At 39.9% G+C, this 27,354-nt stretch overlaps 1 protein-coding gene across 1 annotated transcript; it reads right to left on the reverse strand.

Moving 5' to 3' along the window:
* Positions 1-27,354, reverse strand: LOC310715724 (MSL complex subunit 3-like). The gene is made up of 13 exons (XM_083522385.1): positions 26,606-27,354; positions 24,273-24,355; positions 23,992-24,087; positions 23,287-23,384; positions 23,003-23,097; positions 22,143-22,271; positions 19,277-19,437; positions 18,789-18,947; positions 17,715-18,022; positions 17,114-17,223; positions 10,696-10,795; positions 8,980-9,064; positions 1-1,067 (listed from the first exon to the last, which is right to left on the reverse strand). The coding sequence occupies exons 1-13, from the start codon at positions 26,702-26,704 to the stop codon at positions 968-970; spliced, it is 1,623 nt and encodes a 540-aa protein (XP_083378511.1). The 5' UTR covers positions 26,705-27,354; the 3' UTR covers positions 1-967.

A 27,354-nucleotide genomic window follows, 5' to 3' on the forward strand; every position in this document is an offset into this window, starting at 1 on the left:
TCTTTTCTGCAGTGGTTTATTAAACAAGGAGACCACAAACGCACAACAGAGGGCAGGAAAAAAAATATGTACATAAGACAAATTGCAAAATATACAAAAATAAAATAAAAAAATGCTTCAAGTCATTGATTTGTATGAACGAACAGGAACGCAACTAGGATGTGGAATTGCTCTTTGAGAATAATAAACCCACAAGACCATATCATGACATCTATAAAAGGACTAGTATTTGCTTTTCCAGACATGCTCATGAGAACGTTAAAAGACCTGCTCTTCGATCAGCGCTCTTACTCAGAGCCGCTTCATTTACATAAAAGAAGCCGCTTCATTTACATACGAATGCAGACCAAAGATTAGATTTTGTGTTTGGGTGTTTAAGTGTTGGATACATGAAGTATATGTGCCTAGTTCAGTCTTTGTGCAAGATTATATTCCTTCAAAATATAATGTAAAATGTTCCAGAGTGAGCAAACACACTGTTCATATGGTTCACGTGCCAAAAACTATGACTTTGGGAAATCATTCGCTTAGAAATGCAAAAGCGTTATAAAAAAAAAAAAAAAAAAAAAACCTTGCCTCTGTTAATTACTAAACAATCTCAACCTTGTAAAAGAAACAAAGCCAAAAATTGAGCAATTCTGAAGCTCACACGAGTCCAGATCAAGTCGTTCTTGCTGCTTTTAGTTGCAAACAAAAGAAAGAAATGCTAGAAGCTTGAACAGCAGCTGCACTGCAGAGGAAAAGGAAAGTCGAAAAGCATTTTGTGGTTGCGATTTCCATCTATCCACAGAAGCAAGCGGAAACGCGGGATCAAGGCAGCCTTTCTGCAGTCTCCATGTCCGAAAGAACAATAAAAAAAAAAGTCAAAAGAGACATACGATGATCCCTTAGAGAGAAGCAACTGGACACAGCAGGCTCCAGACTCGAGTCACAAGAGTGAAAGAATGGAAAAGACAGTGATTCGCTCTCAGCAGACGGGCCTGGGCTGCTTCATACAGTAATGCGCTTCGGTGGCGGAGACGTACGCAGACTCTGGGAAGAAGTCTTCATGAAACTCGGCCAAAAACCTTCCAGAGGAGAAGAAGAAAAAAAATTATTATTTAACAATTTCTTAAAATGACAATAACGACAATGCACAGTGATTTGAACTCAAAAAATGTGAAAAATAAGACCTACAATGATAAATAAATAATTACCGTATTTTTCGGACTATAAGCCGCTACTTTTTTCCCACGTTTTGAACCCCGCGTCTTAAACAACGAAGCGGCTAATTTATGAATTTTTCCTGGGTTTTTCCCGGTTTCACAAACTTCATGCCAAAAAACTGAACCCCATAACATTAGACCAATGAAATTTCCGAACGAAACGAAAAAACCGCACCTCACCTGTGTTCTGAGCTGCATGGCATCGGGAGAAAAAAACGTTTTTTTTTTTTTTTTTTTTTTTTTTTTTTTTTTTTACGCACGACGATGCCAAAAGATAAACTCCCGAGAGAAATAGTTGTGAAAGGAAGGAGGAAGACAGTGAATAATGACTTTCTTGGTCGGCTACTGTTTAGATACAAGCCGTTGTAGCGCGTTGAGTCTGGGTGAAGGGAGAGCTCGCTAACTCCAGTTGCAACAGAAATCATATAAGCACAGACAGGTTTCCAAAACTCGTGCTTTTTTCTACGTTACGCGTTAGTCAAAGAAACTTAGAAATGAGCATCAGAAAATAATAAGGACATAATCCTCAGTCTTACACACATGCAGTAATAGCGAAAAAATGCAGTGTTATGCTATTCCCAAAATACCGCTATGCTCCTAAAGGAAGCGCAACATATTTCACCCGTTACACCGTGTGTAACGTGTCTTTCGTTAAAGCCTGTGTAAAGTTCATTAGTTTCAATGTAGACATTAAGACTGCGGCTTATAGACAGGTGCGGCTTATTTATGTTTAAAATAAAAATCTTTGTCAAATTCAGTGGGTGCGGCTTATATATGGGTGCGCTTTATAGTCCGGAAATTACGGTAAAAACCTTAAACACAACTCATGATTTATGTTATGTATTTACAACACATGAAGTACAAATAAAAAACAAAAATAATAATAGTGTCACATCTGGCTGTAAGCTTATTGTCATATTCTAAGCCTTTTGTTTTGTCTCTCTCAATAATTTGACTGCCATTTTCTTCCGTATTCCTCACCAAATTATGTTTTTTTAATACGATGTAACATTTCTGGACCAATTGATCATACGCATAACGCCTGTGCGCTGAGGATCGCTCAAGCAGACATTCGGAATCGCGCTCAGTTTCCACACAATAAACCAAGAGCTTTATTGTGAAGTCTCTCGCGAGTCTCTCAAATTCACTCAACATACCAAACGTTGCTGGGAAATAATCTGATTTGAGCGATTGATATGGACCTTTAAACAGGATGTGAAGAACATTAACTGTTTTGCTCTGCTGCCAAAACTGGTTTGTGTTGCAGCACCTCTGTTGTCTGTTCTGGGAGAAGAAAAAAATAAAATAAAAATACAGACGTGCCAAAATAAACACTGCAAAATGTTTATCAGGAAATGTAACCAAACACATATGAACACAGTGTAGAGCTGTAACTAATCCTCGAGTAATGCGTTCAGAAATATTAATTGAGGCAAATTTATTTGATTAATGAATACGAGTGAGAATATTTGAGTTTCATTAAACAAATACTTTCCCATAAATTACTCTAAACCACCAATTTCAACGCAATGGTATTTGTATTTTAATGTATGGCTATTAAATGCACTAAATAGGTTTAATCTTGAATGCAATTTCAGCAAAAACAAAAAGTGAATTTTGGTGAAAAAAAAAAAAAAAATAGCAGCAGAACGAATACAGTGTGTTCCAAACAAATCCACACACAAGGTGCGCTACTCGTATATACAGCAATCCCTCGCCACATCGTGGTTCAGCTTTCGCGGTTTCACTGTGACGTGGGTTTTTACATGGAACCTATCTGATTTTGTTTTGCGGTATTTTGCAGTAAAATAAGTGTTTTCTACCGTAAAAAAAATTCTGCTTTCAGAAGAGCTGTAATGCTCTTCATCTTCATCATCATCATCATCATCAGTACTGCACACTTGATTCATCATCATCATCATCATCATTCAAGTTGTATCTTCACTGGTGAGTATCCATTCAAAATTACGTAGGTTTAAGAATATTGAGTGTTTAAGAGCAGAGGAAATGTTTATTGAGTGTTTATTAGAGTGTCGGGACGGTTTATAAAGCCTTAATATATACACAGGTATTCTGTATACTGTACTGGATAAATATTAGGTTGCCGCGTCGCGGATTTTCGGCGAGGGATTACTGTTCTCTCAATTTATTTGGAATACATGGAATTGATCAGCCAATCATGTGGCAGCAAGTACGAATGCAAAACATCATGCAGATAGGGATCAAGTGCCTCAGTTAATGTTCACAGGAGAAGTCTTTCATTACTGATTTGGGAATTTCATACACAACCGTTTCAAGAATTTACAAAGAATGGTGCAAAACAAAGCAGAAAACATGGCCAGACTGATTTGTGCTGCAAGGAAGGACATTACTTAAGTATGGTATGTCAAATAGTCCTGCTTTAAAACCATGGTGGGCAGAAAAGCTCCTCAGCATGTACAACCCATTCAAACTTGAGGTTTATCAGACACAACAGCAAAAGACTACATCAGGTTTTATTGCTGTTAACCAAGAACAAGAGTCTGAGGCCATCATGGGAAGAGACTTAATTAAATGTTAGACCTAACAATCAAAGAAAATCCGTCTCCATCTCTCCAGTGGCTGTGGTATTGGCGAGAACCTGGCGTTACGATACGAAATCACGTACGATGCGATATTTTGCGATAACGTAAGCAAGTAATACCCCGGATCATTTTTACGGCTAGTACTTCCTGCCCCTGTTAGAGTTCAGAGATAATATGGTCTACTATCTATCTAGTGGTCAGGATATAAAATCAAAACAAAACAACTGCCATTGCATTTTTGAGAATCAATACGGTATCGCCACACAAAATATCGCGATACTCACGTGTATCGATATCTTCTTACACCCCCAAGTTTGAGAGAGTCTGTTCTCTAAGGTGATTTTTTTTTTCTCTGCCTGCCACGGCTTTAAAGAGTGATTATTTGACTTATAGACTGTCTGCTCACACCGCTCATTCTCCTTTGACTCTTCGCATCAGCGAGGGGTCTCTCGATCAACTTCTCGGTGTTTGAGACTGTTCTTAGCAAATGCAACCCGAAGGATGAACATCCACAACTATCTTTATGGCTCCTATGTATAACCATCTACAGTAATCTCACGAGGACATTTAGTCCAACATCTTAGAACCATTTACCCTCAAATATACAATATCTTGATACACCTTTCCAGCCCATATGTTACAAGGGCTTGGTCACGGACACCAGCTGTTATAACGGATCCTCTCTTTTAAAAGATTGGATAAAGAAGAAAAAAATCGCAGCAGCTCACATTATGATAATTATCAATTATCTGACAGACACTGCAGCATGTCTCTTTGTGCTCTTTTCAATAAGAGAGCAGGAGACACTTCGGAGCTTAATTAACTAGACCGAGCATGAGAAGCAGAAACCCGCCATGGAGCTTGAACAACCTGTCAAAAATTGTTTGGCGGGGGGGTGAAGGGAAGAAAGCTTTCAAGTCTCCTCCATACCGTGTAGTTTTTATCGGGTATCAATTGTTTAGTCTGTAAATAATGGCGATAACATTTGTGCGAGACGAAACGCAAAGATTTTACACTGTATACAAAAGTACTGAGACGCCTGACCTTTTCCGATTCTTGAAGGCAAACGGTAAATTGGAGGTCTTTTTTTTTTCCCGTAACTTGAACCTGGCAACTCAAACCTGTTCCAGCATGTGGAGAAATAGTGGAAGATTTTAAGAAGATGTAGAGAGTGCTTGGTGAGAAGATTTCCTGTGAAGATGTAGATTTTGGAGTGTGTTTATGGAGAATTGTGTTCATTCACACACTAGGGTGTTAAAGTCAGTTACTGATGCAGGTGTAGGTGAGGAGGCCTGGGGTGCAGTCAGCGTTCACATTTATCCCCAAGGTGATCAATGAGATTAAGATCAGAGCTCGAGATCTCCCAACCCATTTAAAGCATATCTTCATGAAGCTGGCTTTGTGCACAAGAGCAATGTCATGCTACAACAAGTTTTGTGTCTCCTAATTCAATAGACATCCTGAAGACATCCTATGAAAAGGTGTGCCTCCAACTTTGTGGTAACAGTTTGGGGAAGAACCACATATGGCTGGAAAAAATCATGTGTCCCAATACATTTTATTCAAATAGTGTATATATTATAATAAACAATATATGAATAAAATGTATTGGGACACATGATTTTCTCTTTCTCTCTCTCTCTCACACACACACACACACACACACACACACACACACACACACACACACACACACACACACACACACACACACACACACACACACACACACACACACACAGCCTCACTCATAACAGATGGGATTAACTTCAAAATCACCCTTGCTGAGATCTATTTAACCACATCCCATCATGCACGGCTTCCTACTGATACGGCACCATTTAAGACAAAGATCTAATTCATGGGTTTCCATCACAAAACAACACGAATGCATTAGAACAGGAATGGATGATTTGGAAAAAGCAATATTACTATATAAACAGGAAAAAAATAAAAAAATAAAAATAAATCAGTGCTTCCATTTCCACTGCAGCGCAAACACACTTTCTTATTTCACATCTAGCGCTCGTTGAATGAAACTCTCACACGAAGCTCCACAGCGCTGAGTGCTGGCGGGAGGTGAAGCTGCAGCGCTTTTAATTAGAGCACAGAATCATAAATCCTGTGGCTTTGAGGCCAGCTAAAGATCCCTGCACTGGATTTAGAGATTAGTTCAGAGGCTTGTGTAATGCCCACTGATATCTCTTCAACATTTAATATGGATTCTAACGCATTTACACACACACACACACACACACACACACACACACACACACACACACACACACACACACACACACAGGAAATGAGCGCTGGCTTTGCATAACACCTTACACTTTACCACCTGATCGTTTTACCTTAAAAAGAAAATAGCATTTCTTCGCTACTTCCAAATCGATAAAACGGACGCGACGCAAATCAGACAGTTAAAAACACGCACCGAGACATGCACACCGACTCTATTGTGTTTATATGGTCATATCAGAAACAGCTCACTGCTACTGGAGTGAATCCTTTCAAAAGAAATACTTGCTGAAATGTTAAAAGGGAAATGAGAATAGATTCAAATTAAGCATCATATGATCATTTCATGTTACAAATTTGAGACAAATAACCAGAAAATAACTAAAAAATATTCTAAATATATGACATATATACATACACTATATTTCCAAGAGAATTGGGTCAGTTGCAAACATTTTAGGAATTCTGTTTTCACTTTTGCGGGGTATTTAATGAACGACTGTAATATCAGACTGCAACATTCCACAATTGAAAAGAGTAAAAACTTTTAAATGCATCAAGTTACATTATGTATCATATGCACACAATTTACACTCATTAAAACGTTGTGGCTGCTGTCCAGCGTTGTGGTGGAGCATTTAATAGCCAAAAAAACGCTTACCGTACTTTCCGAACTATTAAGCGCACCCAAATATAAGCCACTGAATTTTACAAAGATTTTTATTTTGAACATAAATAAGCCGCAGGTGTCTACATTAAAACTAATGAACTTTACACAGGCTTTAACGAAAGACAGTGTCTGTAACACGGCTTGTATCTAAACAGTAGCCGACCAAGAAAGTCATTGTTCACTGTCTTCCTCCTTCCTTTCACAAATATTTCTCTCGGGAGTTTATCTTTTGGCATCGGCGTGCGTTTAAAAATCACCATAAGTGAAGCTTTTCTCCCGATGCCCGAAGTATCGGCTTATAGTCAGGAAAATACAGTAATTACCTGAGAATGTACATTTCAGGTAAACCTCAATAAAGTCATGTGCAACTGATCGATCTTCTAAATCCCACACAACACTAACATTCCACGAATACTCGCTGTGCTTTATTTAGAGAGCTCTCTGTCTTCTGCGGGTTAAAAAAACCTCTCCAATAAAACAAGTCAAAAGCACATCACGCTAAATTCAAGTGTAACAAGACTTTCCGAGTGACGCTAATTATGATCGGATAAACACGGCCTATTGTATGAAACACGATCAAAATGTCCTGTTTGTGCAGCTTTCCACCCTGTATTGACCACTTCATCCAAAAGCTTCAAGCTACTCGTTTTCCGAACGTCTCAGTAGATCGATGATCGCACTGAAACGCTGCAGGAGACGCAGGATTGTCAAATCGACACTTCTGTTGTTTCCCGTCGGTGCTTGCAAAGTTTCTGCACCGTCCTGAGACTCAAATTCGTGCGGTGTTTACCCCGAAACGTTTTTACGGGGTCGCTGAAATCATTTTCCATCTTTTCCAACTTGCTCACGGTTGCCATGGTTACACTTGTAGCACTGGGCTAGTGTGAAATTAGCAAAAAGCTAGCTCCAGAACTGTACTATATAGATATACTAAATATTTGATGGAAAACAAATTAGGGGTCTCCGAGATTGAAATACAATTCTGGGGGGCTCCGCATGTGTATAAAATGCATCTGCGGAGTGAGAACGCTGTGACTACGGTCAAAATTGCGGCATCGCTTCACATAATATACAACGACAGAGATCATATTTTGGGAAAACGCTTGCATTAGGACATGCGATATCCTACACTTAGTCACAATAGCATTTCATTTCTCATTGCGAGTTGAAATTCTTTCGCCCGATTCGGTCCTGCTAATGGAACCTTTCCATACGTCACAAGCTATCGGATGCAATCAGTAAAAAATTAATGACTTTCACGGCGAGTCTACAAGAAGTTCATTGTGTAGCCTACTATCTTGCTTCAAAGCGTCTTATCAGATCCTAGCAACAAAACAGATCCGACTGAAGAGGATTTAATGCAAGATGGAGAGGGAAAAAAAAAAGGATTATCATATCTAGCAAAGCTTAACGCCGCAATCAGGTCATGGTTCTTCTTGCTAGGAACTCTTACTGGATATGGAATTTTTGGATTATCACTGGTTATACAAGTCGAGGAAGGTTATAGGGGTGGAACATTTCCAGTAAATTTCTGGCAACTTTCAATGGGAACTTCATCTGGGGAATTTGGGAAATATTCCAAGTACTTACCAGGAAACTTACCAGGAATTTATGTGAATTAATAAAAAAAATTGAAGCAATTTATAAATAATTATATTGTTTCTCATAATGTATGTTTGGTCATAGGCTGACATGCATGCGAACAAATACAGATTAAAAAAAATACATTTTTGAATTATTTAATTAATGTTGAATTTATTATTAAAAAATTGTTTATTGTTTATTTTGTTGCACAGCAGCATACAAACAGCACAATGACGCTTTAAACAAATTTGTATAATATATATGCAATTTATGTAAATACTCACTAACATTTTTTGACATTGTTGTGCGTGCAGGATTTAAGAAATTATGTATTATGTTATGGAGAAAGATTTTTTTTTCTCCCAACTACATTAAGGTCCCTGCTATGGGCTAACCTGCAATTATGTAAATTCCCAGTTTATTTCCCTTTGAAATTTTCCAGTCTTGAACCAGTCTGTAATTTTGCAACCTTACTTCTGAGATTTATTTTTTTATTGCAAAAATCCATTACCCAAGAATAAGGCTAGTTAGAAGTGGTGGCAATATGTAATGAATTTTGATGTTAGATAAAAGGTCATAAATTAAAAATATTGCTCAAATTAAATCTTTAAAATCAAGAAGTGCAGTGCATCAGATGACCACTGTCAAAAGACTTTACACGTATTGTGTTTTAAAACCCCATTCAAATGTACACCTCTGGAGCGAGTGGTACCTGAGGAAAAGTGCCAAGTGCTTGACCAGGGCCCTCAGATTCTTCTCGGGCATATGCATCTTCCCAAGAATCTCTGGAAGCTTCACTGCGGAGAAAATGTTTACCAGAAAAGTAAATAAACAAGAAATTTGAAAAAAAAAAACATGAGAAATTTACATTAGATGATACGAACTACACATAATAAAATTATACAGTATTTAATCTTAATTCTTCCATGAAGACGTTTGTCTTGTTATTGTCTAGACTATGAAATCCGAGTGCGCTTCAGGAGTATATAGGAACACCGGACACGCAAGCTTGAGCAATTTAGAACTTCTAATGCACGCTGCAGATCCCTGGTGTTCTACTTACGAGGGCTCCGACTCTTATCTTACTGATAGGTGAAGTACATTAAGCAAAGTGAACGGAAGAGTCGAAAGCTGATGGACGAGTTGGTGCCGATTCAACGCGCAGGTATGTTTTCCGTAACGCAGAGAACGATAACTAGGGATGTGCGACTCCATGACAGAGTCAGATGCGATTCGCGTCTCGGTTCATAGCCTACGATACGATACGTTAAAAGATGCATTTAAAGCACCAACCGATGTGCTTAGATTCGCACCGGTTACGATGACGTGCGATCGATTTGATTTAACACAATGCAATTTAATGCAATATGAAGCAAAGATTAAAAAGTATGATGCTATGCAATTTTATAAAATGGTACAGAGAGTTTGCTTTTACTTCTTTGGTTTAAATAGACAGCAAATCACAAATTAGCACTTTCCAAGTTTGCTTTGTAGAATTCAAGAGTTATATTTATATTAAGTTTGTAATCTTGCGTACCAGTGTAGATTTATTCATTAGTAGAGACTCAAAGCGCTTTTGTACATCGCTCTGGATAAGGGCGTCTGCTAAACTTTCTTTTCGGCTTCTCCCGTTAGGGGTCGCCACAGCGGATCCTCCGCACGTTTGATTTGGCACATGTTTTACGCTGGATGCCCTTCCTAACGCAACCCTCCCCAATTTATCCGGGCTTGGGACCGGCACTAAGAGTGGCTGGGGATGGTTCCCTGACCGGGAATCGAACCCGGGTCGCAGCGGTGGGAGCGCTGCATCTTAACCACTAGACCACCAGGGGACCTCTGGATAAGGGCGTCTGCTAAATGCCGCAAATGTAAATTTACCTAATAAATTCATATTCACAAACAGGGCTTTGTGTACACACACAAAAAAAAGAAAAATATCTATCTCCAGGATGACGCAGCTCTACCTCTGCCATGTTAATCTGTATTCTATGTGATTCTCAGCACACGTCTTGGTCTCCGTAGTGTTGTGATGCGTCATTCGCGTAGAGGCAGCGGTGCTGAGAGTACAAGCTTGAGAAACAGTTGAGCGAGGAGAAAACAAACTACCCATTAAATTGGTCACATGCTAAATAATAAAAGAATAGCGAATTCTACTAAGAATTATTTATACACAATGCCAAAAGAGCATTTTTTCAGATTAACTTTTATGCCGATGCATAAAAATCGACTGTAACGCTAACGAAGTTCACCCAGATGCCCCATCTACAATATGACTTAAATAACAGACAGCAAAGACAAGTTCCTTATATATCTACAATTCATTTATTTCCCATTGCTTTTTGGTTCGTTTCATCGGAGTACAGCAGAAAGAGCGATTCAACTAGAATTAGCGTTCGTGCACCGAATACGCAAGCGGTCTAATACTCACCGAACAGGCGGAGGAGATGCTGCGAGCCGTAGAGGTAGGACGGAGGTGGAGGCTGATCGCTCAGGGGGTAGTTATCAGGAGTCAGACGCCAACTCAGCACCTGCAGTGGGAACAGGATGACTTTCAGTCTCTCGGATAACGAACCAGAAATCTCTGAGCGTCTTGTTGTAGAAACGCACACTGGGTGCTCGTCAGGACGTATGAATTTACACTGATCACATGTTCTGAGTGTAAACAAAATTTTTGGCACCTGCTCTAAATACAACACTCATTAAAATCGTAGTAATAATCTGGACAAAATACACAAGCAATGAGAAAATCAGTATGCTGGGACATGACCGACACGTTTCTCACTGCTAAGAAAAGATGCTGAATAACTAACTGCTGGTTTGATGAGGCGAGCAAACGGTTACAGTATATAAAAAGAATCTCCAGTGTCTGTAATAATCAGAAGTTCCTTTAAACACTATTCAATCCGTTTCCTTACAGTGCAGCCGGAAAATATTCACAGCGCTACGTATTTCTAGACGAAAGCCACTTCTCAGTAAAAGGCACATGATCACCCGCCCGGAGGACTCGTAGATCATAAAAAACAAAAATCTCTGGTCTGATTAAACAAAGATCTAGGGTTAGTGTAATCACCTGGCCAAAAACATCCCTACAGTAAAGCATGGTGGTGGCAGTATCATGCTGTGGGGATATTTTTCAGCAGCAGGATCTGGAAGACTAGTTAGGATTGGGAGTTAGATGAATGGAGCGAAGTACAGAGACGTTCTTAATGAAAACCAGCGCTCTGGACCTCTAGACTGGGGCGACGGTTCATTTTCCAACAGGACAACGACCTCAAGCACACAGCCAAGATAATAAAGGAGTGGCTACAGGACGACTCTGTGAATGTCCGTGAGTGACCCAGCCAGAGCCCAGACTTGAACACGATTGAACATCTCTGGAGAGATCTGAAAATGGCTGTGCACGGACACGCTTCCCATCCAACCTGATGGGGCTTGAGAGGTTCTCCTCAGAAGAATGGAAGAAACTGCCCAAAAATAGATGAGCCAAGCTTATAGCATCAAACTCAAAAAGACTTGAGGCTGTAATTGGTGCCAAAGGAGCTTCAGCAAAGTATTGAGCAAAGGCTTCGAATACTTATGTACATGTGATTTATTTATTTTTTTTTATAAATTTGCAAAGATTTCAAACAAACTTCTTTTACATTGTCATTATAGGGTATCGTTTGTAGAATTTTCAATAAATTAATAAATTTAATCCATTTTTGAATAAACCTGTAAGATAAAACGGGGAAAAAGTGAAGCCCAGTGAATACTTTCTGGATGCTTGTTAAATACAAAAAATTTATTTCTCCTTTTTTATTACATGCAGATTTTTATATACAGTGAGGAAAATAAGTATTTGAACACCCTGCTATTTTGCAAGTTCTCCCACTGAGAGACATAATCTAAAAAAAAAAATCCAGAAATCACAATGTATGATTTTTTAACTATTTATTTGTATGATACAGCTGCAAATAAGTATTTGAACACCTGAGAAAGTCAATGTTAATATTTGGTACAGTAGCCTTTGTTTGCAATTACAGAGGTCAAACGTTTCCTGTAGTTTTTCACCAGGTTTGCACACACAGCAGGAGGGATTTTGGCCCACTCCTCCACACAGATCTTCTCTAGATCAGTCAGGTTTCTGGCCTGTCGCTGAGAAACACGGAGTTTGAGCTCCTTCCAAAGATTCTCTATTGGGTTTAGGTCTGGAGACTGGCTAGGCCACGCCCGAACCTTAATATGCTTCTTACAGAGCCACTCCTTGGTTATCCTGGCTGTGTGCTTTGGGTCATTGTCATGTTGGAAGACCGAGCCTCGACCCATCTTCAATGCTCTAATTGAGGGAAGGAGGTTGTTCCCCAAAATCTCTAAATACATGGCCCCGGTCATCCTCTCCTTAATACAGTGCAGTCGCCCTGTCCCATGTGCAGAAAAACACCCCCAAAGCATGATGCTACCACCCCTATGCTTCACAGTAGGGATGGTGTTCTTGGGATGGTACTCATCATTCTTCTTCCTCCAAACACGTTTAGTGGAATTATGACCCAAAAGTTCTATTTTGGTCTCATCTGACCACATGACTTTCTCCCATGACTCCTCTGGATCATCCAAATGGTCATTGGCAAACTTAAGACGTGCCTGGACATGTGCTGGTTTAGGCAGGGGAACCTTCCGTGCCATGCATGATTTCAAACCATGACGTCTTAGTGTATTACCAACAGTAACCTTGGAAACGGTGGTCCCAGCTCTTTTCAGGTCATTGACCAGCTCCTCTAGTGTAGTTCTGGGCTGATTTCTCACCTTCCTTAGGATCATTGAGACCCCACGAGGTGAGATCTTGCATGGAGCCCCAGTCTGAGGGAGATTGACAGTCATGTTTAGCTTCTTCCATTTTCTAATGATTGCTCCAACAGTGGACCTTTTTTCACCAAGCTGCTTGGCAATTTCCCCGTAGCCCTTTCCAGCCTTGTGGAGGTGTACAATTTTGTCTCTAGTGTCTTTGGACAGCTCTTTGGTCTTGGCCATGTTAGTAGTTGGATTCTTACTGATTGTATGGGGTGGACAGGTGTCTTTATGCAGCTAACGACCTCAAACAGGTGCATCTAATTTAGGATAATAAATGTAGTGGAGGTGGACATTTTAAAGGCAGACTAACAGGTCTTTGAGGGTCAGAATTCTAGCTGATAGACAGGTGTTCAAATACTTATTTGCAGCTGTATCATACAAATAAATAGTTTAAAAATCATATATTGTGATTTCTGGATTTTTTATTTTAAATTATGTCTCTCACAGTGGACATGCACCTACGATGACAATTTTAGACCCCTCCATGATTTCTAAGTGGGAGAACTTGCAAAATAGCAGGGTGTTCAAATACTTATTTTCCGCACTGTATCTTGCACTTTTACCACTGCACATCAAAGCCTTGCTCAGTGAAATGTTGCACTGATGGTTGATCTTTAGCAAGTTTCTCCACACGTGATCTCTAAAGCACAAACAGTGTGACCATTAGATTCTTGGTCACCAAGCTTCTCTTTTTTGACGAGTCCTGGTTGTTCAAATTTTTCCTATTCAAGAATTATAAAGGCTGTTCTTGAGAATCTTTTCAAAGAGTTGTGCTTTGAAACAACCCTGTCTCCAAGCTCTGCACTCTGCCTTTGACCTCATATCTATTAACTAGAATTGAGTTGTTCTCCAAATCTAAGTATAGAAACATCTCAAGGATGATTCAGGAAAAGTTTCATCGCAAACAATATGAGAATCAATAGCAAAGTGCTGGTTAATTTCAGGAGTGTAGATTTAATGTAGAATAATAAACGCAATTTTGCATATACGGCTGCCACGCAAGAAGTGAAAAAAATAAATAAATTAATGTGTCTGAATCTATCCATCAATCTCTCTATTTATCAATCTACACACCATATCTTGCTCCATTAACACCTTAATTAACCATACATTTACGTTTTTTTCCATACATATTAAACACATGACAAATAATAGCACTTTTTCTTGCACTCTTAGCACTCATTATTCAACCCCACCATTAGTTTTTAAAACTTTTACAATATACAATCTAGAACATGATTTTTTTTTGTTCCCACAAGCCATGATCGTTATTGACATGTCGACCCTGGAGCACTCAAACATGGTCTATTTAAATGGACTATCCAGAGTGGGGTTTACTAGATTTAAATGTACGTAATCGGTTTTGCAGGTTATTCGGCACAGATAGTCAATTGCTAGAACTATCGGCAAATGTATGGGCAATTATCCACGCCTATAGTTTTTCCAGGTTACGGATTGCTGTCATTACGAGAGCGGCCTCTAGAGGCGAATCACTGACATGACATGCTGTCTTTTTTTTTTTTACACGAGAGACTGCGCGTTGCACGGAGAGCGATATAGTACATTTATAACCGATTAATTATTTAATTGATTCAATATTGTTTAAATTTGAAATAAAGCCCAGTTCTATTTTACATGGCATGCTTTACTTTTTTTTTTTTCATCCAGTATCCATTTTAAAAACCCTTGGTTGATTAAAAACCTTATCAGCAAGTACAATTCAATCTAGCTTATCGGTAAAATACATGGTCGGTCGACCTCTAGTATGAATGATTTTCCATTTCCAGGGGCGTGAACATGTGCTTAGCCTCAAACTTGATGCCTATAGAGCATCTCATTTTCATGGTACCCTTTTCTGGCTACAAGCTTCTGATTCTTACTTGCTGATTCTCTGTTTCACACTTTACTTGTACTGCATGCACGTAAACGTGCTTCAGCTTACAATGAGTTCTTCTAAACACTGTGACTCAGCAATTTTTGAGCAAGAGCAAGTCAGTGGGTAGAAAAATACTCAATATCAGGTTAATAAAGGTTATTTGAGGATGCAAGTAGTGAATAACAATTACATCATAGGTGTGTGTGTGTGTGTGGGTGGGTTTTGGGGGGGGGGGGGGGTCATTTGCAGCATCAGTCAAATTACTGTGAAAATGAGAGGTTCTTGGCCATGTTAAAGAAGGAACGTTAACCTCTCTTTAATAAATGCAAAGCATCTGGACTGGATGTAAACACAGCTCTTATCCTCCGTAAACATAAAATGTGCTGAACATTGTGCAGATGTTTTCTACAGAATTTCCACAGCCTGCGTGATACATTGGCACGTAAAAGCAATCATACGGCAGGGGTCCGGTTTCAGCTGTAAAACTCGACTCCATGTTCTCTTTATTTCATGCCCACACCTAATGTGCAGAAGTATACACCAATCACGTTTTTAAAAGTGGTTTCTTACAGCCCAGCGATTTCAAAAACATGACGACCAGCGCCATCTAGGGGACACTTGGCTGCATTTTCTTGAAATCCTTTACTACTAGTGCAAACATTTGATGGTAGATCTATAATCTAATGTGAAAACATAATGGCAGCAGATACAGAGTGTGCACAGCATATTCTTTCCCTGTCCCTCAAGTGCAAAACCTCCTTAATTGCATTTGCTTGGCTCTTGCTCCTTCCTGCTGAAAAGACTCTATACCGAGTCTATTGAAAGCAATTTTGATGAAATTTCTTCAATGTATTTTGCAATTAAAACATAAATGGGATCAAATTAAATGAGCTTTATCCTCTTATGATGGCACTGTCAATCCGGACCCAAAATCAATTCGAGGCTCATCGTGGAATGGCTCACAAACCTTTTACAAATGTTTTACCCAAATGAAGGGTTTTAGATAAAATATAAATGTAATATTTTAAACAATTAATTTATGCCTTTTTTTTATTTCGAATTATTATATGCATTCTGTCCAGACACCATGCTTTTCCCCAGTAACTTTTTTTTTTTTTTAAGGATTTTTTTTTGTTCCACGTAGCCCAAAAAGCTGGTTCTTTTGTGGGTTTAAACTTGAATCTTTTACACATGACCAAACAGAAATGCTTTTGCACTGATTTTTTCCTTGTTTAAATGGTTTTGTATTAAAAAAAATTGAAAAGAATGAATTCACATCACTACAGCAGTAAATTTATGTGTATCAGGAAATAATGTGTGTATGAGAAGAAAGATTTTTTTTCTTTTTTAAAACAACATTTTTTCCCCCTAAAACAAAAACAAAAAAAACTATTAAATGAAACATTGTTGCAAACATTTTTTTTGTTTTTTTATATTTAAAATAAGCATCAGCATATTTTTGGACTGAGCTATTTAGTTGTTTGGGACTCAATCAACCTGAGCAACCTTCAGCGCATAATCCATTAGTGGCTTCATCCAACATTCTGACTTCGCTCCGAGTTGTTCATATGGATTACTACAAGCTTTAGCAACAATAGAGTGACTGTAAATGGGAATCTGAGACACGTCCTATTCTTCCAATGTTATTCCATTCACAAAATCTTCAATCAATCATTAAAAAACAGCCCTTTCCCTACCACTGCTTTATGTTCTATTAGACTGGCTGAGATCTCTGAATGTTGCTTCAGATTCCATCATATTATTTATCAAATGGCTCCAATGTAGGACATTTCATTATAAGAAAAATTTAATAAAACTGCCAAAGAATTTTTCTTTGACTTCCAGGTTAGGATTCAAAATACTGTAAAAAATTTATCATATTTGGTATTGTCAGCTTTTGAGCAATGCACTTTATACAAATAAACAAATAGAAAAAATACAAATAAGTCACTATTTTTCGTGTTTGGAAAAACAACAAAAACACGCTTTATCCTTTTAATATTGAATATAAAAAAGTGCATTTAAAAGGTGGAATGCACAAAGCTAACAAACACTCTCAAAGTAAAATTAAGTTGTCAGGCAAAGGCACGTGTCTTGAAAAAGAAAAAAACCTGTTTACTACCAGTAAGTTTTAAAAAAGCACCTCGTTCAGTTCGTTGTTCCGCCGATTCTCGAGCCCTGAGAACACACCGCTGCCGTCTTTACTCGGTGTGAGGGGCAGAGGCGAGGATGAGCCACTGTGAACTGGCGTTCCTATTTTGTTTTTAAAAAAACAAAACAAAAAAAACAAGAGATTACCAGATTTTTTTTTGGCACAATCATTTTAAGGCTGAACAGCGCCCTCTAGTGGATTTAATCATGTAACACGCTCAGAAGAAGACCGAGTTGCACTCCATGGCTACTATACTCCCTAATATCAGTGGCCTCGTTCAGCAAAAAGTGTTCAGGATTGGATTAAGGAACATGACAAAAAAATTCAGGGTGTTGACATGGCCTCCAAATTCCCCAAACCTCAATCCGATAATGAATCTGTGCCAATGTACATCAGAGCTTATAGGACTTAAAGTCTGGGTGCCAAGGAACCACAGCACACCCTCAGAAATCCAGGCCTTAAGACAACCCAGTTGTTTGGCACAAAGAGAACTACACAATATCAGGCAGTACAAATTGTTACTTTTCCAGAGCCTAAAACAAGTGTATATGCAAGGAGCTGGTTTTAGGTGTAAAGATGAAGCTTCACTCACTCTTCTCCAGGTTGAGGAAGAACTTGGGCAGTGGAGTCGGGACTTCGGCGAGTCTGCGTTTGGGTTGAGGGGAGGTGTTACTGCTGCCTCCTCCCCCCTCGGCACTCTTCTCCCCCCCGGAGGTGTTGCGTGTGGAGCGTCTCAGGGAGTGCGTGCTGTCTGAATCGGGATTAGTGCAGCGGCGGCGTTTCGGTGTTGTTGCAGTGATAACGGGCGAGGCGGAGGTCTCGTTGTGAGCGGAGTGGCCGTCTGTGGACTGAGGAGTTGACGGGTTCAGGCTTGGACTTGGAGAGCGCTCACCGAGAGACCTAAAACACGACCGTTAAAACAAATAGGATAGAATTCAAATCTGTTCTTGTTCGCTAAACTTACTAAAGACAAACGAGTGTTTGAAGAAACTCCAGCGTAGAACAGGCTTTTAAACTATTTGTTACATTACTAGAAAGTTCTTGAAAAGCTGCAGACGTGTGTGTGTGTGTGGATATAAATAACACACACACACTTTGCCCGAACAAACAGGGAACACGGTTTAAGCTTTTTTTTTTTTTTTTTATGAAAGATTGCTAATGATTTGAATGCTGTGGGAGTGAAGCATTGTGGTGGAAGGGTGGAGACACGGGGGGTGACGATAGGAATCTTGCGCTTGGTTCTAAAAGATTAGAAACGGCCCTATTAACACAGGATGTACAGACACCGGAGAGAGCGAGAGAGAGAGAGATAGATAGATACCGGGCAGAGCTGACAGCGAGTATAAAGTGTGTGGGAAAGCGGAGGTTGCCAGGTGAAGGTACGGCAATCCGCGAGTGTGCGCGTTTTTTGCTTTGGCGTCAACTAAAGGTGTGTGTTACCGTGAGTGGGGGTGTGTCCCAGCGTGAGTATGAGAAAAATAAAAGAAGAAACAAGTAGAAAAGCGAACTGACTCTTGCCTACATAATTTTGCATTAGTCAGTTTAACTCTTCACACTGAATTGTGTACTAAACCAACTCAACTGAGCAGAAAGTCACAGGCTGAACTTTCTTCTCTACACCGCAATGACACATGCGCATGAAACTCCTTCAGGATTTCCACCTCACCTGGTAGAGCATCCTGCAGTATCTCCGATAGGCTGGAAGAACTTGGACGAGCTGACCTTCTTGAACTGGGCTTGCTCGTTGGGATACAGAAGGATCATGGGTAAGGTGAAGTCGAAGGTGATCCTCAGGCCGTCCACCATTTCTTTACAGAGCTCCTCGCTGTGGGGAGGGGAAACGCAACGGAAAACATTATCAACCCAAGAACGCAACGGCAACATCTGTGAACATGGCAATATAACATACCTAGAAAAGGGAACCATCGCTGACTTTTAAAAATGTCTTGTAATATTTCTTACTTTGCTGACACATTTTAGTTTTTCTTTGTGTGTGTGTGTGTGTGTGTGTGTGTGTGTGTGTGTGTGTGTGTCACATGCTGTCATGTCTTTGTTGTGTAATGTTTTTTTGAACACTCTACAAAACCCCTTATATACAATCCATATCATTTGTACTGCAGTATTTACTCCATGAGGAAGATCAAGTGTACTTACTTTTTTTCAGGTGGCACATAGTGCGGGCTCATGGTGGACTGCGTGGAGCTCTGAGGATGGCGAAAGCGTTCGTTGGCAGAAAAAGCGGCGTTTATGGTGAAGTGTTTGACGTAAGACTCGAGGATGTTCACTATGTTCATCTGACATGGCAGCTTCACCAGCTACGCACAAGCAGGAGAAGATTTGCAGGTTTAAAATGACAAAAAAAAAAATCATCTGGTGTCTCAGGATGCATCTCGATCCTTCTGCCGATACGCTCACGTTCAGTACTTGTAACATTTTAACTCACTTTTTTGCGATACCATGGTAACAGTGCAATTAAAGGCTTTTCTGTCCGAAAAAAAGCCGACGATAAACACTGATCGATATCTAATAAAATAGCATGAGCCCAAAACCTTCTTTTCAACTACTTCAACAAATTTTGCGCGAATAAATCCCAGGTGCTGTGGCCAATTTGAGTCTGGAGTAGGGCTGAAACCACACCTTGAGGAACTCTAGAAATTCGAATACTAAAATGCAGCGTGGCAACTTTTTGCTTTGTTTAGTCCATTTAACTACACATGAAGCACTGCGTTTCCCGACGGACCATTATTACTGACGCACCACCCGCTAAAAACTGTAGAGCTCTGCACAGGTAAACACTATGGAAACCTATAGTGACGACTTTTTTTCCCATCACTTCCGACTTTATTTCTCGCAATTACACGTTTTTTTTTATTTGCAGATCGGGCGGAGTCACCCCCTCTGTAAAGCCAGAAATCTTTACACAGAGAAAATGAAATAGGCTCCAATCAACAATTTTTATCCACTCAAATCAAAAGGAACGACTTTTACAATTTCGCTAAATGTAGTTGAGTAAAAAGTGAGATATTTATCAAATGTAGTGAAGTTAAAGTAAAAGTCTCCCCAAACATTAAAGATTCTGTCAGGCCAGCCTCCACCTACTCACTAAAAATTAGCGGTGTTCTAGATCTTTCTCTTATAAAGCCCCACAGTTATGGAACAGCCTTCCAACCAGTGTTCGGGACTCAGACACAGTCTCAGTGTTCAAGTCGAGGTTGAAAACTTATTTATTTAGTCAAGCCTTTGATCAGTAGATTTTTCTTAGGTAAAGGAGCAGATCTTAAGGGGAACATTGATATAGAGTGTTTGGTGAACTGGGATATTTGTATGCTGTCGTCCCCTCACATTCACACGTTCACTCGGGTTTGTTGACAGTGGTGTGGTGGGTCGTCTCTTATCCCAGAGATCCCTCATGTCTGTGTTGCCTTCTGGTTCTCCCTTTTAGTTATGCTGCCATAGCGAGTCTTGCCGGAGTCCAAACTGCACAGTGACATTAACTTTCATACACCAATAGGGACACTTAATAATCCATATACTTCTCTTCCCGTAACACTCCCTCCCTCCCTCCCTCCCTCCCTCTCTCTTTCTCTCTCTCTCTCTCCCTCCCTCCCTCCCTCCCTCCATGCATGCTCCTGAGGCTCCAGTGACCACTGTTCCTGCCCCTCTCCCCTCCGTGGATCTTCACACTTCTGTGCAGCTTGGGACGGTCTCTCATCAACACCATGGGTGGTTCCATGTAATTCCGGAGTAGAACGGGTGCTTTGAGGATGGATTGGACTGTAGTTAATGTCAACAGTCTGCTACACTGACTCAGGAACAGTTCGCTTCTGATCATCATCACTGCACCCCGCAACATTGTATATCTGCTTCAAATGGACATTTGGTGCAACCCAGATGAGGATGGGTTCCCTCTTGAGTCTGGTTCCTCTCAAGGTTTCTTCCTTATGCCATCTCTGGGAGTTGTTCCTTGCCACAGTTGCTCATCAGGGACAAACATACTTACAAAGAACATATTTACGTTTAATCACCACATTATCTGTGTAAAGCTGCTTTGAGACACTTTTCTATACTATCCTTCTTCTTCTTCTTCTTCTTCTTCTTCTTCAAGCTTTTCCCATTAGGGGTGGCCACAGTGGTTCATTCATCTCCACACCCCCCTGTCCTCTACAGCTGCTTCTTTCAAACCAAATACCTGCATGTCTTCCCTCAACACATCCACAAAAGTCCTCCTTGGTCTTCCTCTTTTCCTCCTTCCTGGTGGCTCCAGCCTCAGCATTCTCCTACAGATATATCCCATGTCCCTCCTCTGCACATGTCCAAACCATCTCAATCTCGCCTCCCTCACCGTGTCTCCAAAACGTCCATGTGCTGTCCCTCTAATAAACTAATTTCTAATCCTGTCAATCGACGTCACTCCCAACAAAAACATCAACACCTTCAGCTCTGCTACCTCCAGCTCCACCTCCTGTCTTTTACTCAATGCCACTGTCTCAAACCTACAACATTGCAGGTCTCACCACAGTCCTATAAACTTTCCCTTTCACTCTCACAGATACCCTTCTATCACAAATCACTCCTGTTATCACTCTTCTCCACCCACTCCACCCTGCCTGCACTCTTTTCTTCACTTCTCTAACACACTCTCCATTACTTTGCACTGTTGACCCCAGGTACCCGAACTCCTCCACCTTCACCACTTCTTCTCCCTGCAACCGCACCACTCCACTGCCCTCCCTCTAATTCACACACGTTTTCCTTCACTTGAACTAGGAGACCCAAAACCTGTTCAGAATGCTCCAGCTCATGAAGATATGGTGGGCATGAGCTGGAGTGAAAGACTTTAAATGGCCTGCTATAAAGCTCTCAATCCTATTTAACACATTTGGGACGGATTGGATCACTGGTTACACCTCAGGTCTTCTCAAATCGCTACAATCACACTTCACATTTGTGTTAATGGTGTTCTGCATTTCCACACTGTGTCTTGACGTAACAACGTATAACCTGGCATGCTGACTAATACCTTTTTCCTCTTGTTGATGTAGTAGCAGTCATCCTCCAGCTTCTTCTTCAGCACATCAGGGATGTCGATGTTGATCGCGATGCTCTTCTCCTCGCTCTCCCTTTTCGTGTGCACCTCCTGCTCTTCTTTCTGCGACCAACAGAACAGATAAGCTCATCAAACCGAACTTGAGTAAGTAAATTAACTTAATCACTTGGACTCATTTGATCCCCAGAAACGGTGTAGCTTTTGACCCTGTAACGCTTCTGCCACTAGTGGATTTTTCTATGCTCTGCAGTCAATAGCAGGCTTTAGTCAGGTTTTTTCAAATATTGCTGACTTGCGCTTTTTTTTTTTTTTTTTGCAGAAACGTTTTGCTGATTTCGAAAAAGTTGTGGTAAAAATAAAGTTTTTACAGAATGTTATAGTGAAATCATGTACAGCGGGTATATAAGGTAATGTAGCTTAGTCATCAATGCATTGCAGTTCAGATAATAAATTAAATGGAAAAACGTAAGTAATGTATTCTTTCTGTGCGGCCCGGTACCAATTGACCCACGGACCAGTGCCGGTCCGCAGCCCGAGGGTTGGAGACCACTGGTGTCGAGGTTTGGAGTTGTCTTAACTGGGTTTCTTGCTTTAGTAAAATGGTTTTCACCCTCCATATGTGAAATGCCTCCCTCACTGTAATGCAGCGTGTTTGTTATATTGAAGGTCCAGGCAACAAATGCCACTGGATCAGATTTATCTTAAGTTTTATCTTTGTTTCACAAAAACCTAACATTAACAGGGGTGTGTAGACGATTTATACCCACTCCATTTGCTTTTATTTTGGATATAATGTAACATTGTCAGGTGGAAATAATGAAACGAACATGTACCATTTCATCTAAATCCTCAGACGACTCGCTCTCGCTTTTTAAAGTCTCCGGGTCGGAATTGTCCTCGTCACCGTCTTCAGATGATGAAATCAAAGCTGTTTAAAGTAAAAATAAAAAATAAATCAATCATCTTGACCCTCAAGTGAAAACTCAAACCAATAAATAACCAGAAAAGATTTTCCTTTTAAAGCGAATGACCCGAATAACACAAAATCTGAACATGCCAATAAGCGAAACCAGTGCAAATAAAAGCGTCTACACTGTTATAGATCAGCAAAACTTACGGTCATCGCTCTCGTCCTTTTCTTCTTCGGGTAAACTTTTTAGCACGGAGTTAACGCCTGGCAAACGACAACGCCGCTTCCTCCATCCTTTTCTCCTCCTGTACAAAAACATAACAAAAGGTAAATAAGGATCGGGGTTTTACGCCCGAGTTCCTACACGAGCAATTCAGTGAAGAGAAACACTACGAAGAACACGTTAGTCTTTTTTATTTTGTATTGTGTGCTTCAATTTACAATAAAAACAATGTTTTGGTCTTTTGTTTTTGGGGGTGGGAGTGGTAGCTCAGTACATTCTCACCACTTTCGGGCCCCTGAGCAAGGCCCCTAAGCCCTCAACTTGCATAAATGAGAAATTTAAGTCGCTTTTGATAAACATGTATAATAAATGTTACAAATGTATATCAACATCCAATAATAGGTTTGAGAACACAAACACACGAAAGACATTGTGCGCCGGAGCACACAATTAAACGAATAGGCCACGCCCCTGTGCGGTCACGTGATCCGGGTTTAACAAATAAGAACAGCCTTATGGTTGTGAGCGCCATTTTTTTTCCCCCTTTATTATACAGTGGCACTAACGTGTGTACAATATAAACAGCATGTCTGCGCGAATACAAAATGAATGAACATTTTAGCCACAATCACCTGGTGAAAAAGTTAAGAAATTATTAATAAAGACACCGGTATTAAATCCGGACGTACATGCGAGCCAAAGCCTTCCGAGCCAGTTTACGCTGCAGCTTGCGGTTGTCCTCGGAATCTCGGAGAACATGATCCTCTGCAGCCCAGCGATCCCAGCTGAGGAATGGAGACAGAATTATAGGATCAGTCAGCACGTCTGGTCCCGGCGTGTCAAAGCAGGAGGACATTTCTTTCCTGCTAGTACCCTAAAATCGAGTAGTGTATATTGGCTTTTATTAGCTCTATCTCCCCCTGATTGCTAGCATGCTAACGGCTAAGTCAGCTGTGTGTGTGTGTGTTACCTCCGGTTCCAGCCGTTGAAATGAATCAGATATTTAGGGATCCGCTTTCCCTTCTCATCCTTTCCCACTACAATGTCCACCACCTACAAAACACAATCGGTTTACGCGTTAAGGTTGCAACCATTGAAAAAGAAAAATCACACCACGTATTTGCCCCCCTGATCCCCCCTTTTTTTCCCTCTGCTCCTGCTGCTATTACACCCAATCCAACCTCGCTCCAACGGCAGCGCTTTCGAGTGACGTCATCCACCTCACTCAGCCGGAGTGTTTGTTTTTTTTCGTGCTTCCTTCACGAGCTCCTCCGCATTGTATTGTTTTCCAGCAAATTAATAAATCATTATTGCGATTTCATATAACTAACATTACCTCACTATAGATAAACAGCACGTTGGGAAAACACCAAGCTGTACAGTACTGGACATATTCCTAAAATATGCATTTTGTGTGTACATAATGCGCATAATGCTGCCAGGGTCTGTGTGTGATAAAGGAAATCATTCTTATGATTTATTACTACTAACAGACCTATCATTTTGTTTGCAAATTATGAAAGTAAAATGGTCACGAGTGAGACAAAACGATTTTTTTTTCCTTCCCAATGAAGACATTCTTTAGTTCTGCTTAGCACAGGAACTAATCTGGAAAACAATTCCGACCGCACGTGAACGCTGCGTAAGTCGCACAGGTTGTTTGGGGTAAAAGCTGTTCATCTAAAACCACACAAGCAACACGAGATTTTTTTAAATCTTTCTCTGATATATAAATGCATGCATGTCGTGTTATTAAATTCCCACTATGCATACGCATTGATAATAATGATTATTATTATTATGCTTGTTATAAATATTATTAATTTACTATTCAACCCAAAAAACATACACAGCAATGCCAGGGGTATATGAAAGAAACTAGAGATTAAAAAAGTGTATTAATAAAAACGCAAAAATATGCAAACAGATGACAAATGACAATTCTTAGGGGTATACAGTTTCTAGAGGTTGTAAGTGTCCAGGAAGAATTTAAGTGTCATACAAAAAAAAAAAAAAAAACAATAGACACAAAGAACAATAGGGCTTGGTACACTGTCATTTTTGTGCTTGAAAAATAAATAGGTTTATCAAAACAAAGGGCCTATTTGGATTATATAAAAGTCATGAAAACCTATTGGAAGCTAAAAAGCTGATACCAGACTCTAGATCATCTCACATGTCATCTCAATTCAATCAATCGATCTTGAAGTGGATCATTTTTATTGCATTTTGGCCTGAATAGTTCTGGTCTCTGCACCATTCTAATGCGAATTTAGGACAGTAATATATATATATATATATATATATATATATATATATATATATATATATATATATATATATATGAATGATATATGATATTAGTCATGATAAGCATTTACATTTAACATTTGGCAGACGCCCTTATCCAGAGCGACTTACAATGATCTCATTTATACAACTGAGCAGTTGAGGGTTAAGGGCCTTGCTCAGCTTGGTGGTGCTGGGATTTGAACTCATGACCTTCTGATCAGAAGTCCAACGTCTTAACCACTGATATAAATGATTCTCCTCCCTGTTTTTAGGGAGGAGAAAAAGGGCAAAAGATAAGGACCCAAGGCGTATCTATATAAACATATGCACATGTGTCTCTACTGATTCTTTAGAGTAGACTATTATTTACTATCGATATAAAATAAATTAAAAAATACAATATGTATGATAGATAGATAGATAGATAGATAGATAGATAGATAGATAGATAGATAGATAGATAGATAGATAATTGTAAGGTTTGTATTCTTTGCTTGTTGCATGGATTTGTTGTTTATGCCTGGGTGCACCCGCGTGCGTGTGTGTGTGTATATGTGTGCGCGCGTGCGTGTGCGCGAGAGCGATGCTGATCTAAAAGTGCACCGTGTTTGTGCACACGGGGGGAACAAGGCCTCGCGGTAGCAGGATGAGAAGCCGAATGGAGGCAGGATCTGTTAGTCTGCTGCCATCACACCCACAACATAGAATGCAAACGCCAACAAATAAACAACTAATAAGATAACTGCACAACTTCCTAATTAGCGAGGCAACTTTCTCTCTCTCACACACACACACACACACACACACACACACACACACACAGCCAGCCTCGTGCATGTCGGAGTTGAACACAGCTACCCAGTCACCACATTCCCTCAGAATTCCCAAAATCAACTCCAACGCACTTGCTGTTGCAACGCCACCATACAAAAAAACAGGAAGCAACATCCACCCCCCAAACTCCAACCCTGTGCCCTTTCACACACACACACACTTCCGCCATAAACTTACCTTTGCATCATACAGCACTTTGGCCTTGGACGGGTCTGGTTCGAAGCAGAGAACTTTTTCTCCTTTCAGGAATTTAAATTTCATTCCCCGAGAGTTCATTTGTTCGTCATGGCGATCAGGAGAGGAGGAATCCAGACCCCCCGCTCCTTAACCCATTCCCTGCCGCTCTGCTCTCCCAAGGAAAAGTCTACTGAGATACACAGCCTGCGCAGTGCTGATTAACCACAACGCGACAACGCACCAAGACTGTCCGTCCGGGGATCCGTAGGCAGACGTGACGTCAAACGATGAGGATGTCGCAAGAGGATAAACAAGAAGAATGAAAACAAAGTAAAAAAAAAAAAAAGATAAATAAAAACGTAAAATAAATCAAAGAACAAGTACAAAATTAATCAATAAGCAACAATATATATATATATATATATATATATATATATATATATATATATATATATATATATATATAAACCAATTTGGATACAAATGTAAAAAAAAAAAAAAAAAAAGAAAATCCCAAGATAGAAAAAATTACAAAAATAAATAAAACAATATGGATAAAAATGTAAAAAAAAAAAAACATACAAGATGAATTAAAAAAGAAATAAATTATAAACAATATGAATGAAAAAGTAAAGAAAATAAAAACAGGATGAATGAAAAAGCATAGTAAAGTATTCTCTTCTTCTTCTTCTTCTCCTTCTCCTTCTTCTTCTTTCGGTTGCTCCCATTAGGGGTCGCCACAGCGGATC

This window comes from Silurus aristotelis (assembly GCF_946808225.1).
Source record: "Silurus aristotelis genome assembly, chromosome: 20".
Taxonomy (NCBI): domain Eukaryota; kingdom Metazoa; phylum Chordata; class Actinopteri; order Siluriformes; family Siluridae; genus Silurus; species Silurus aristotelis.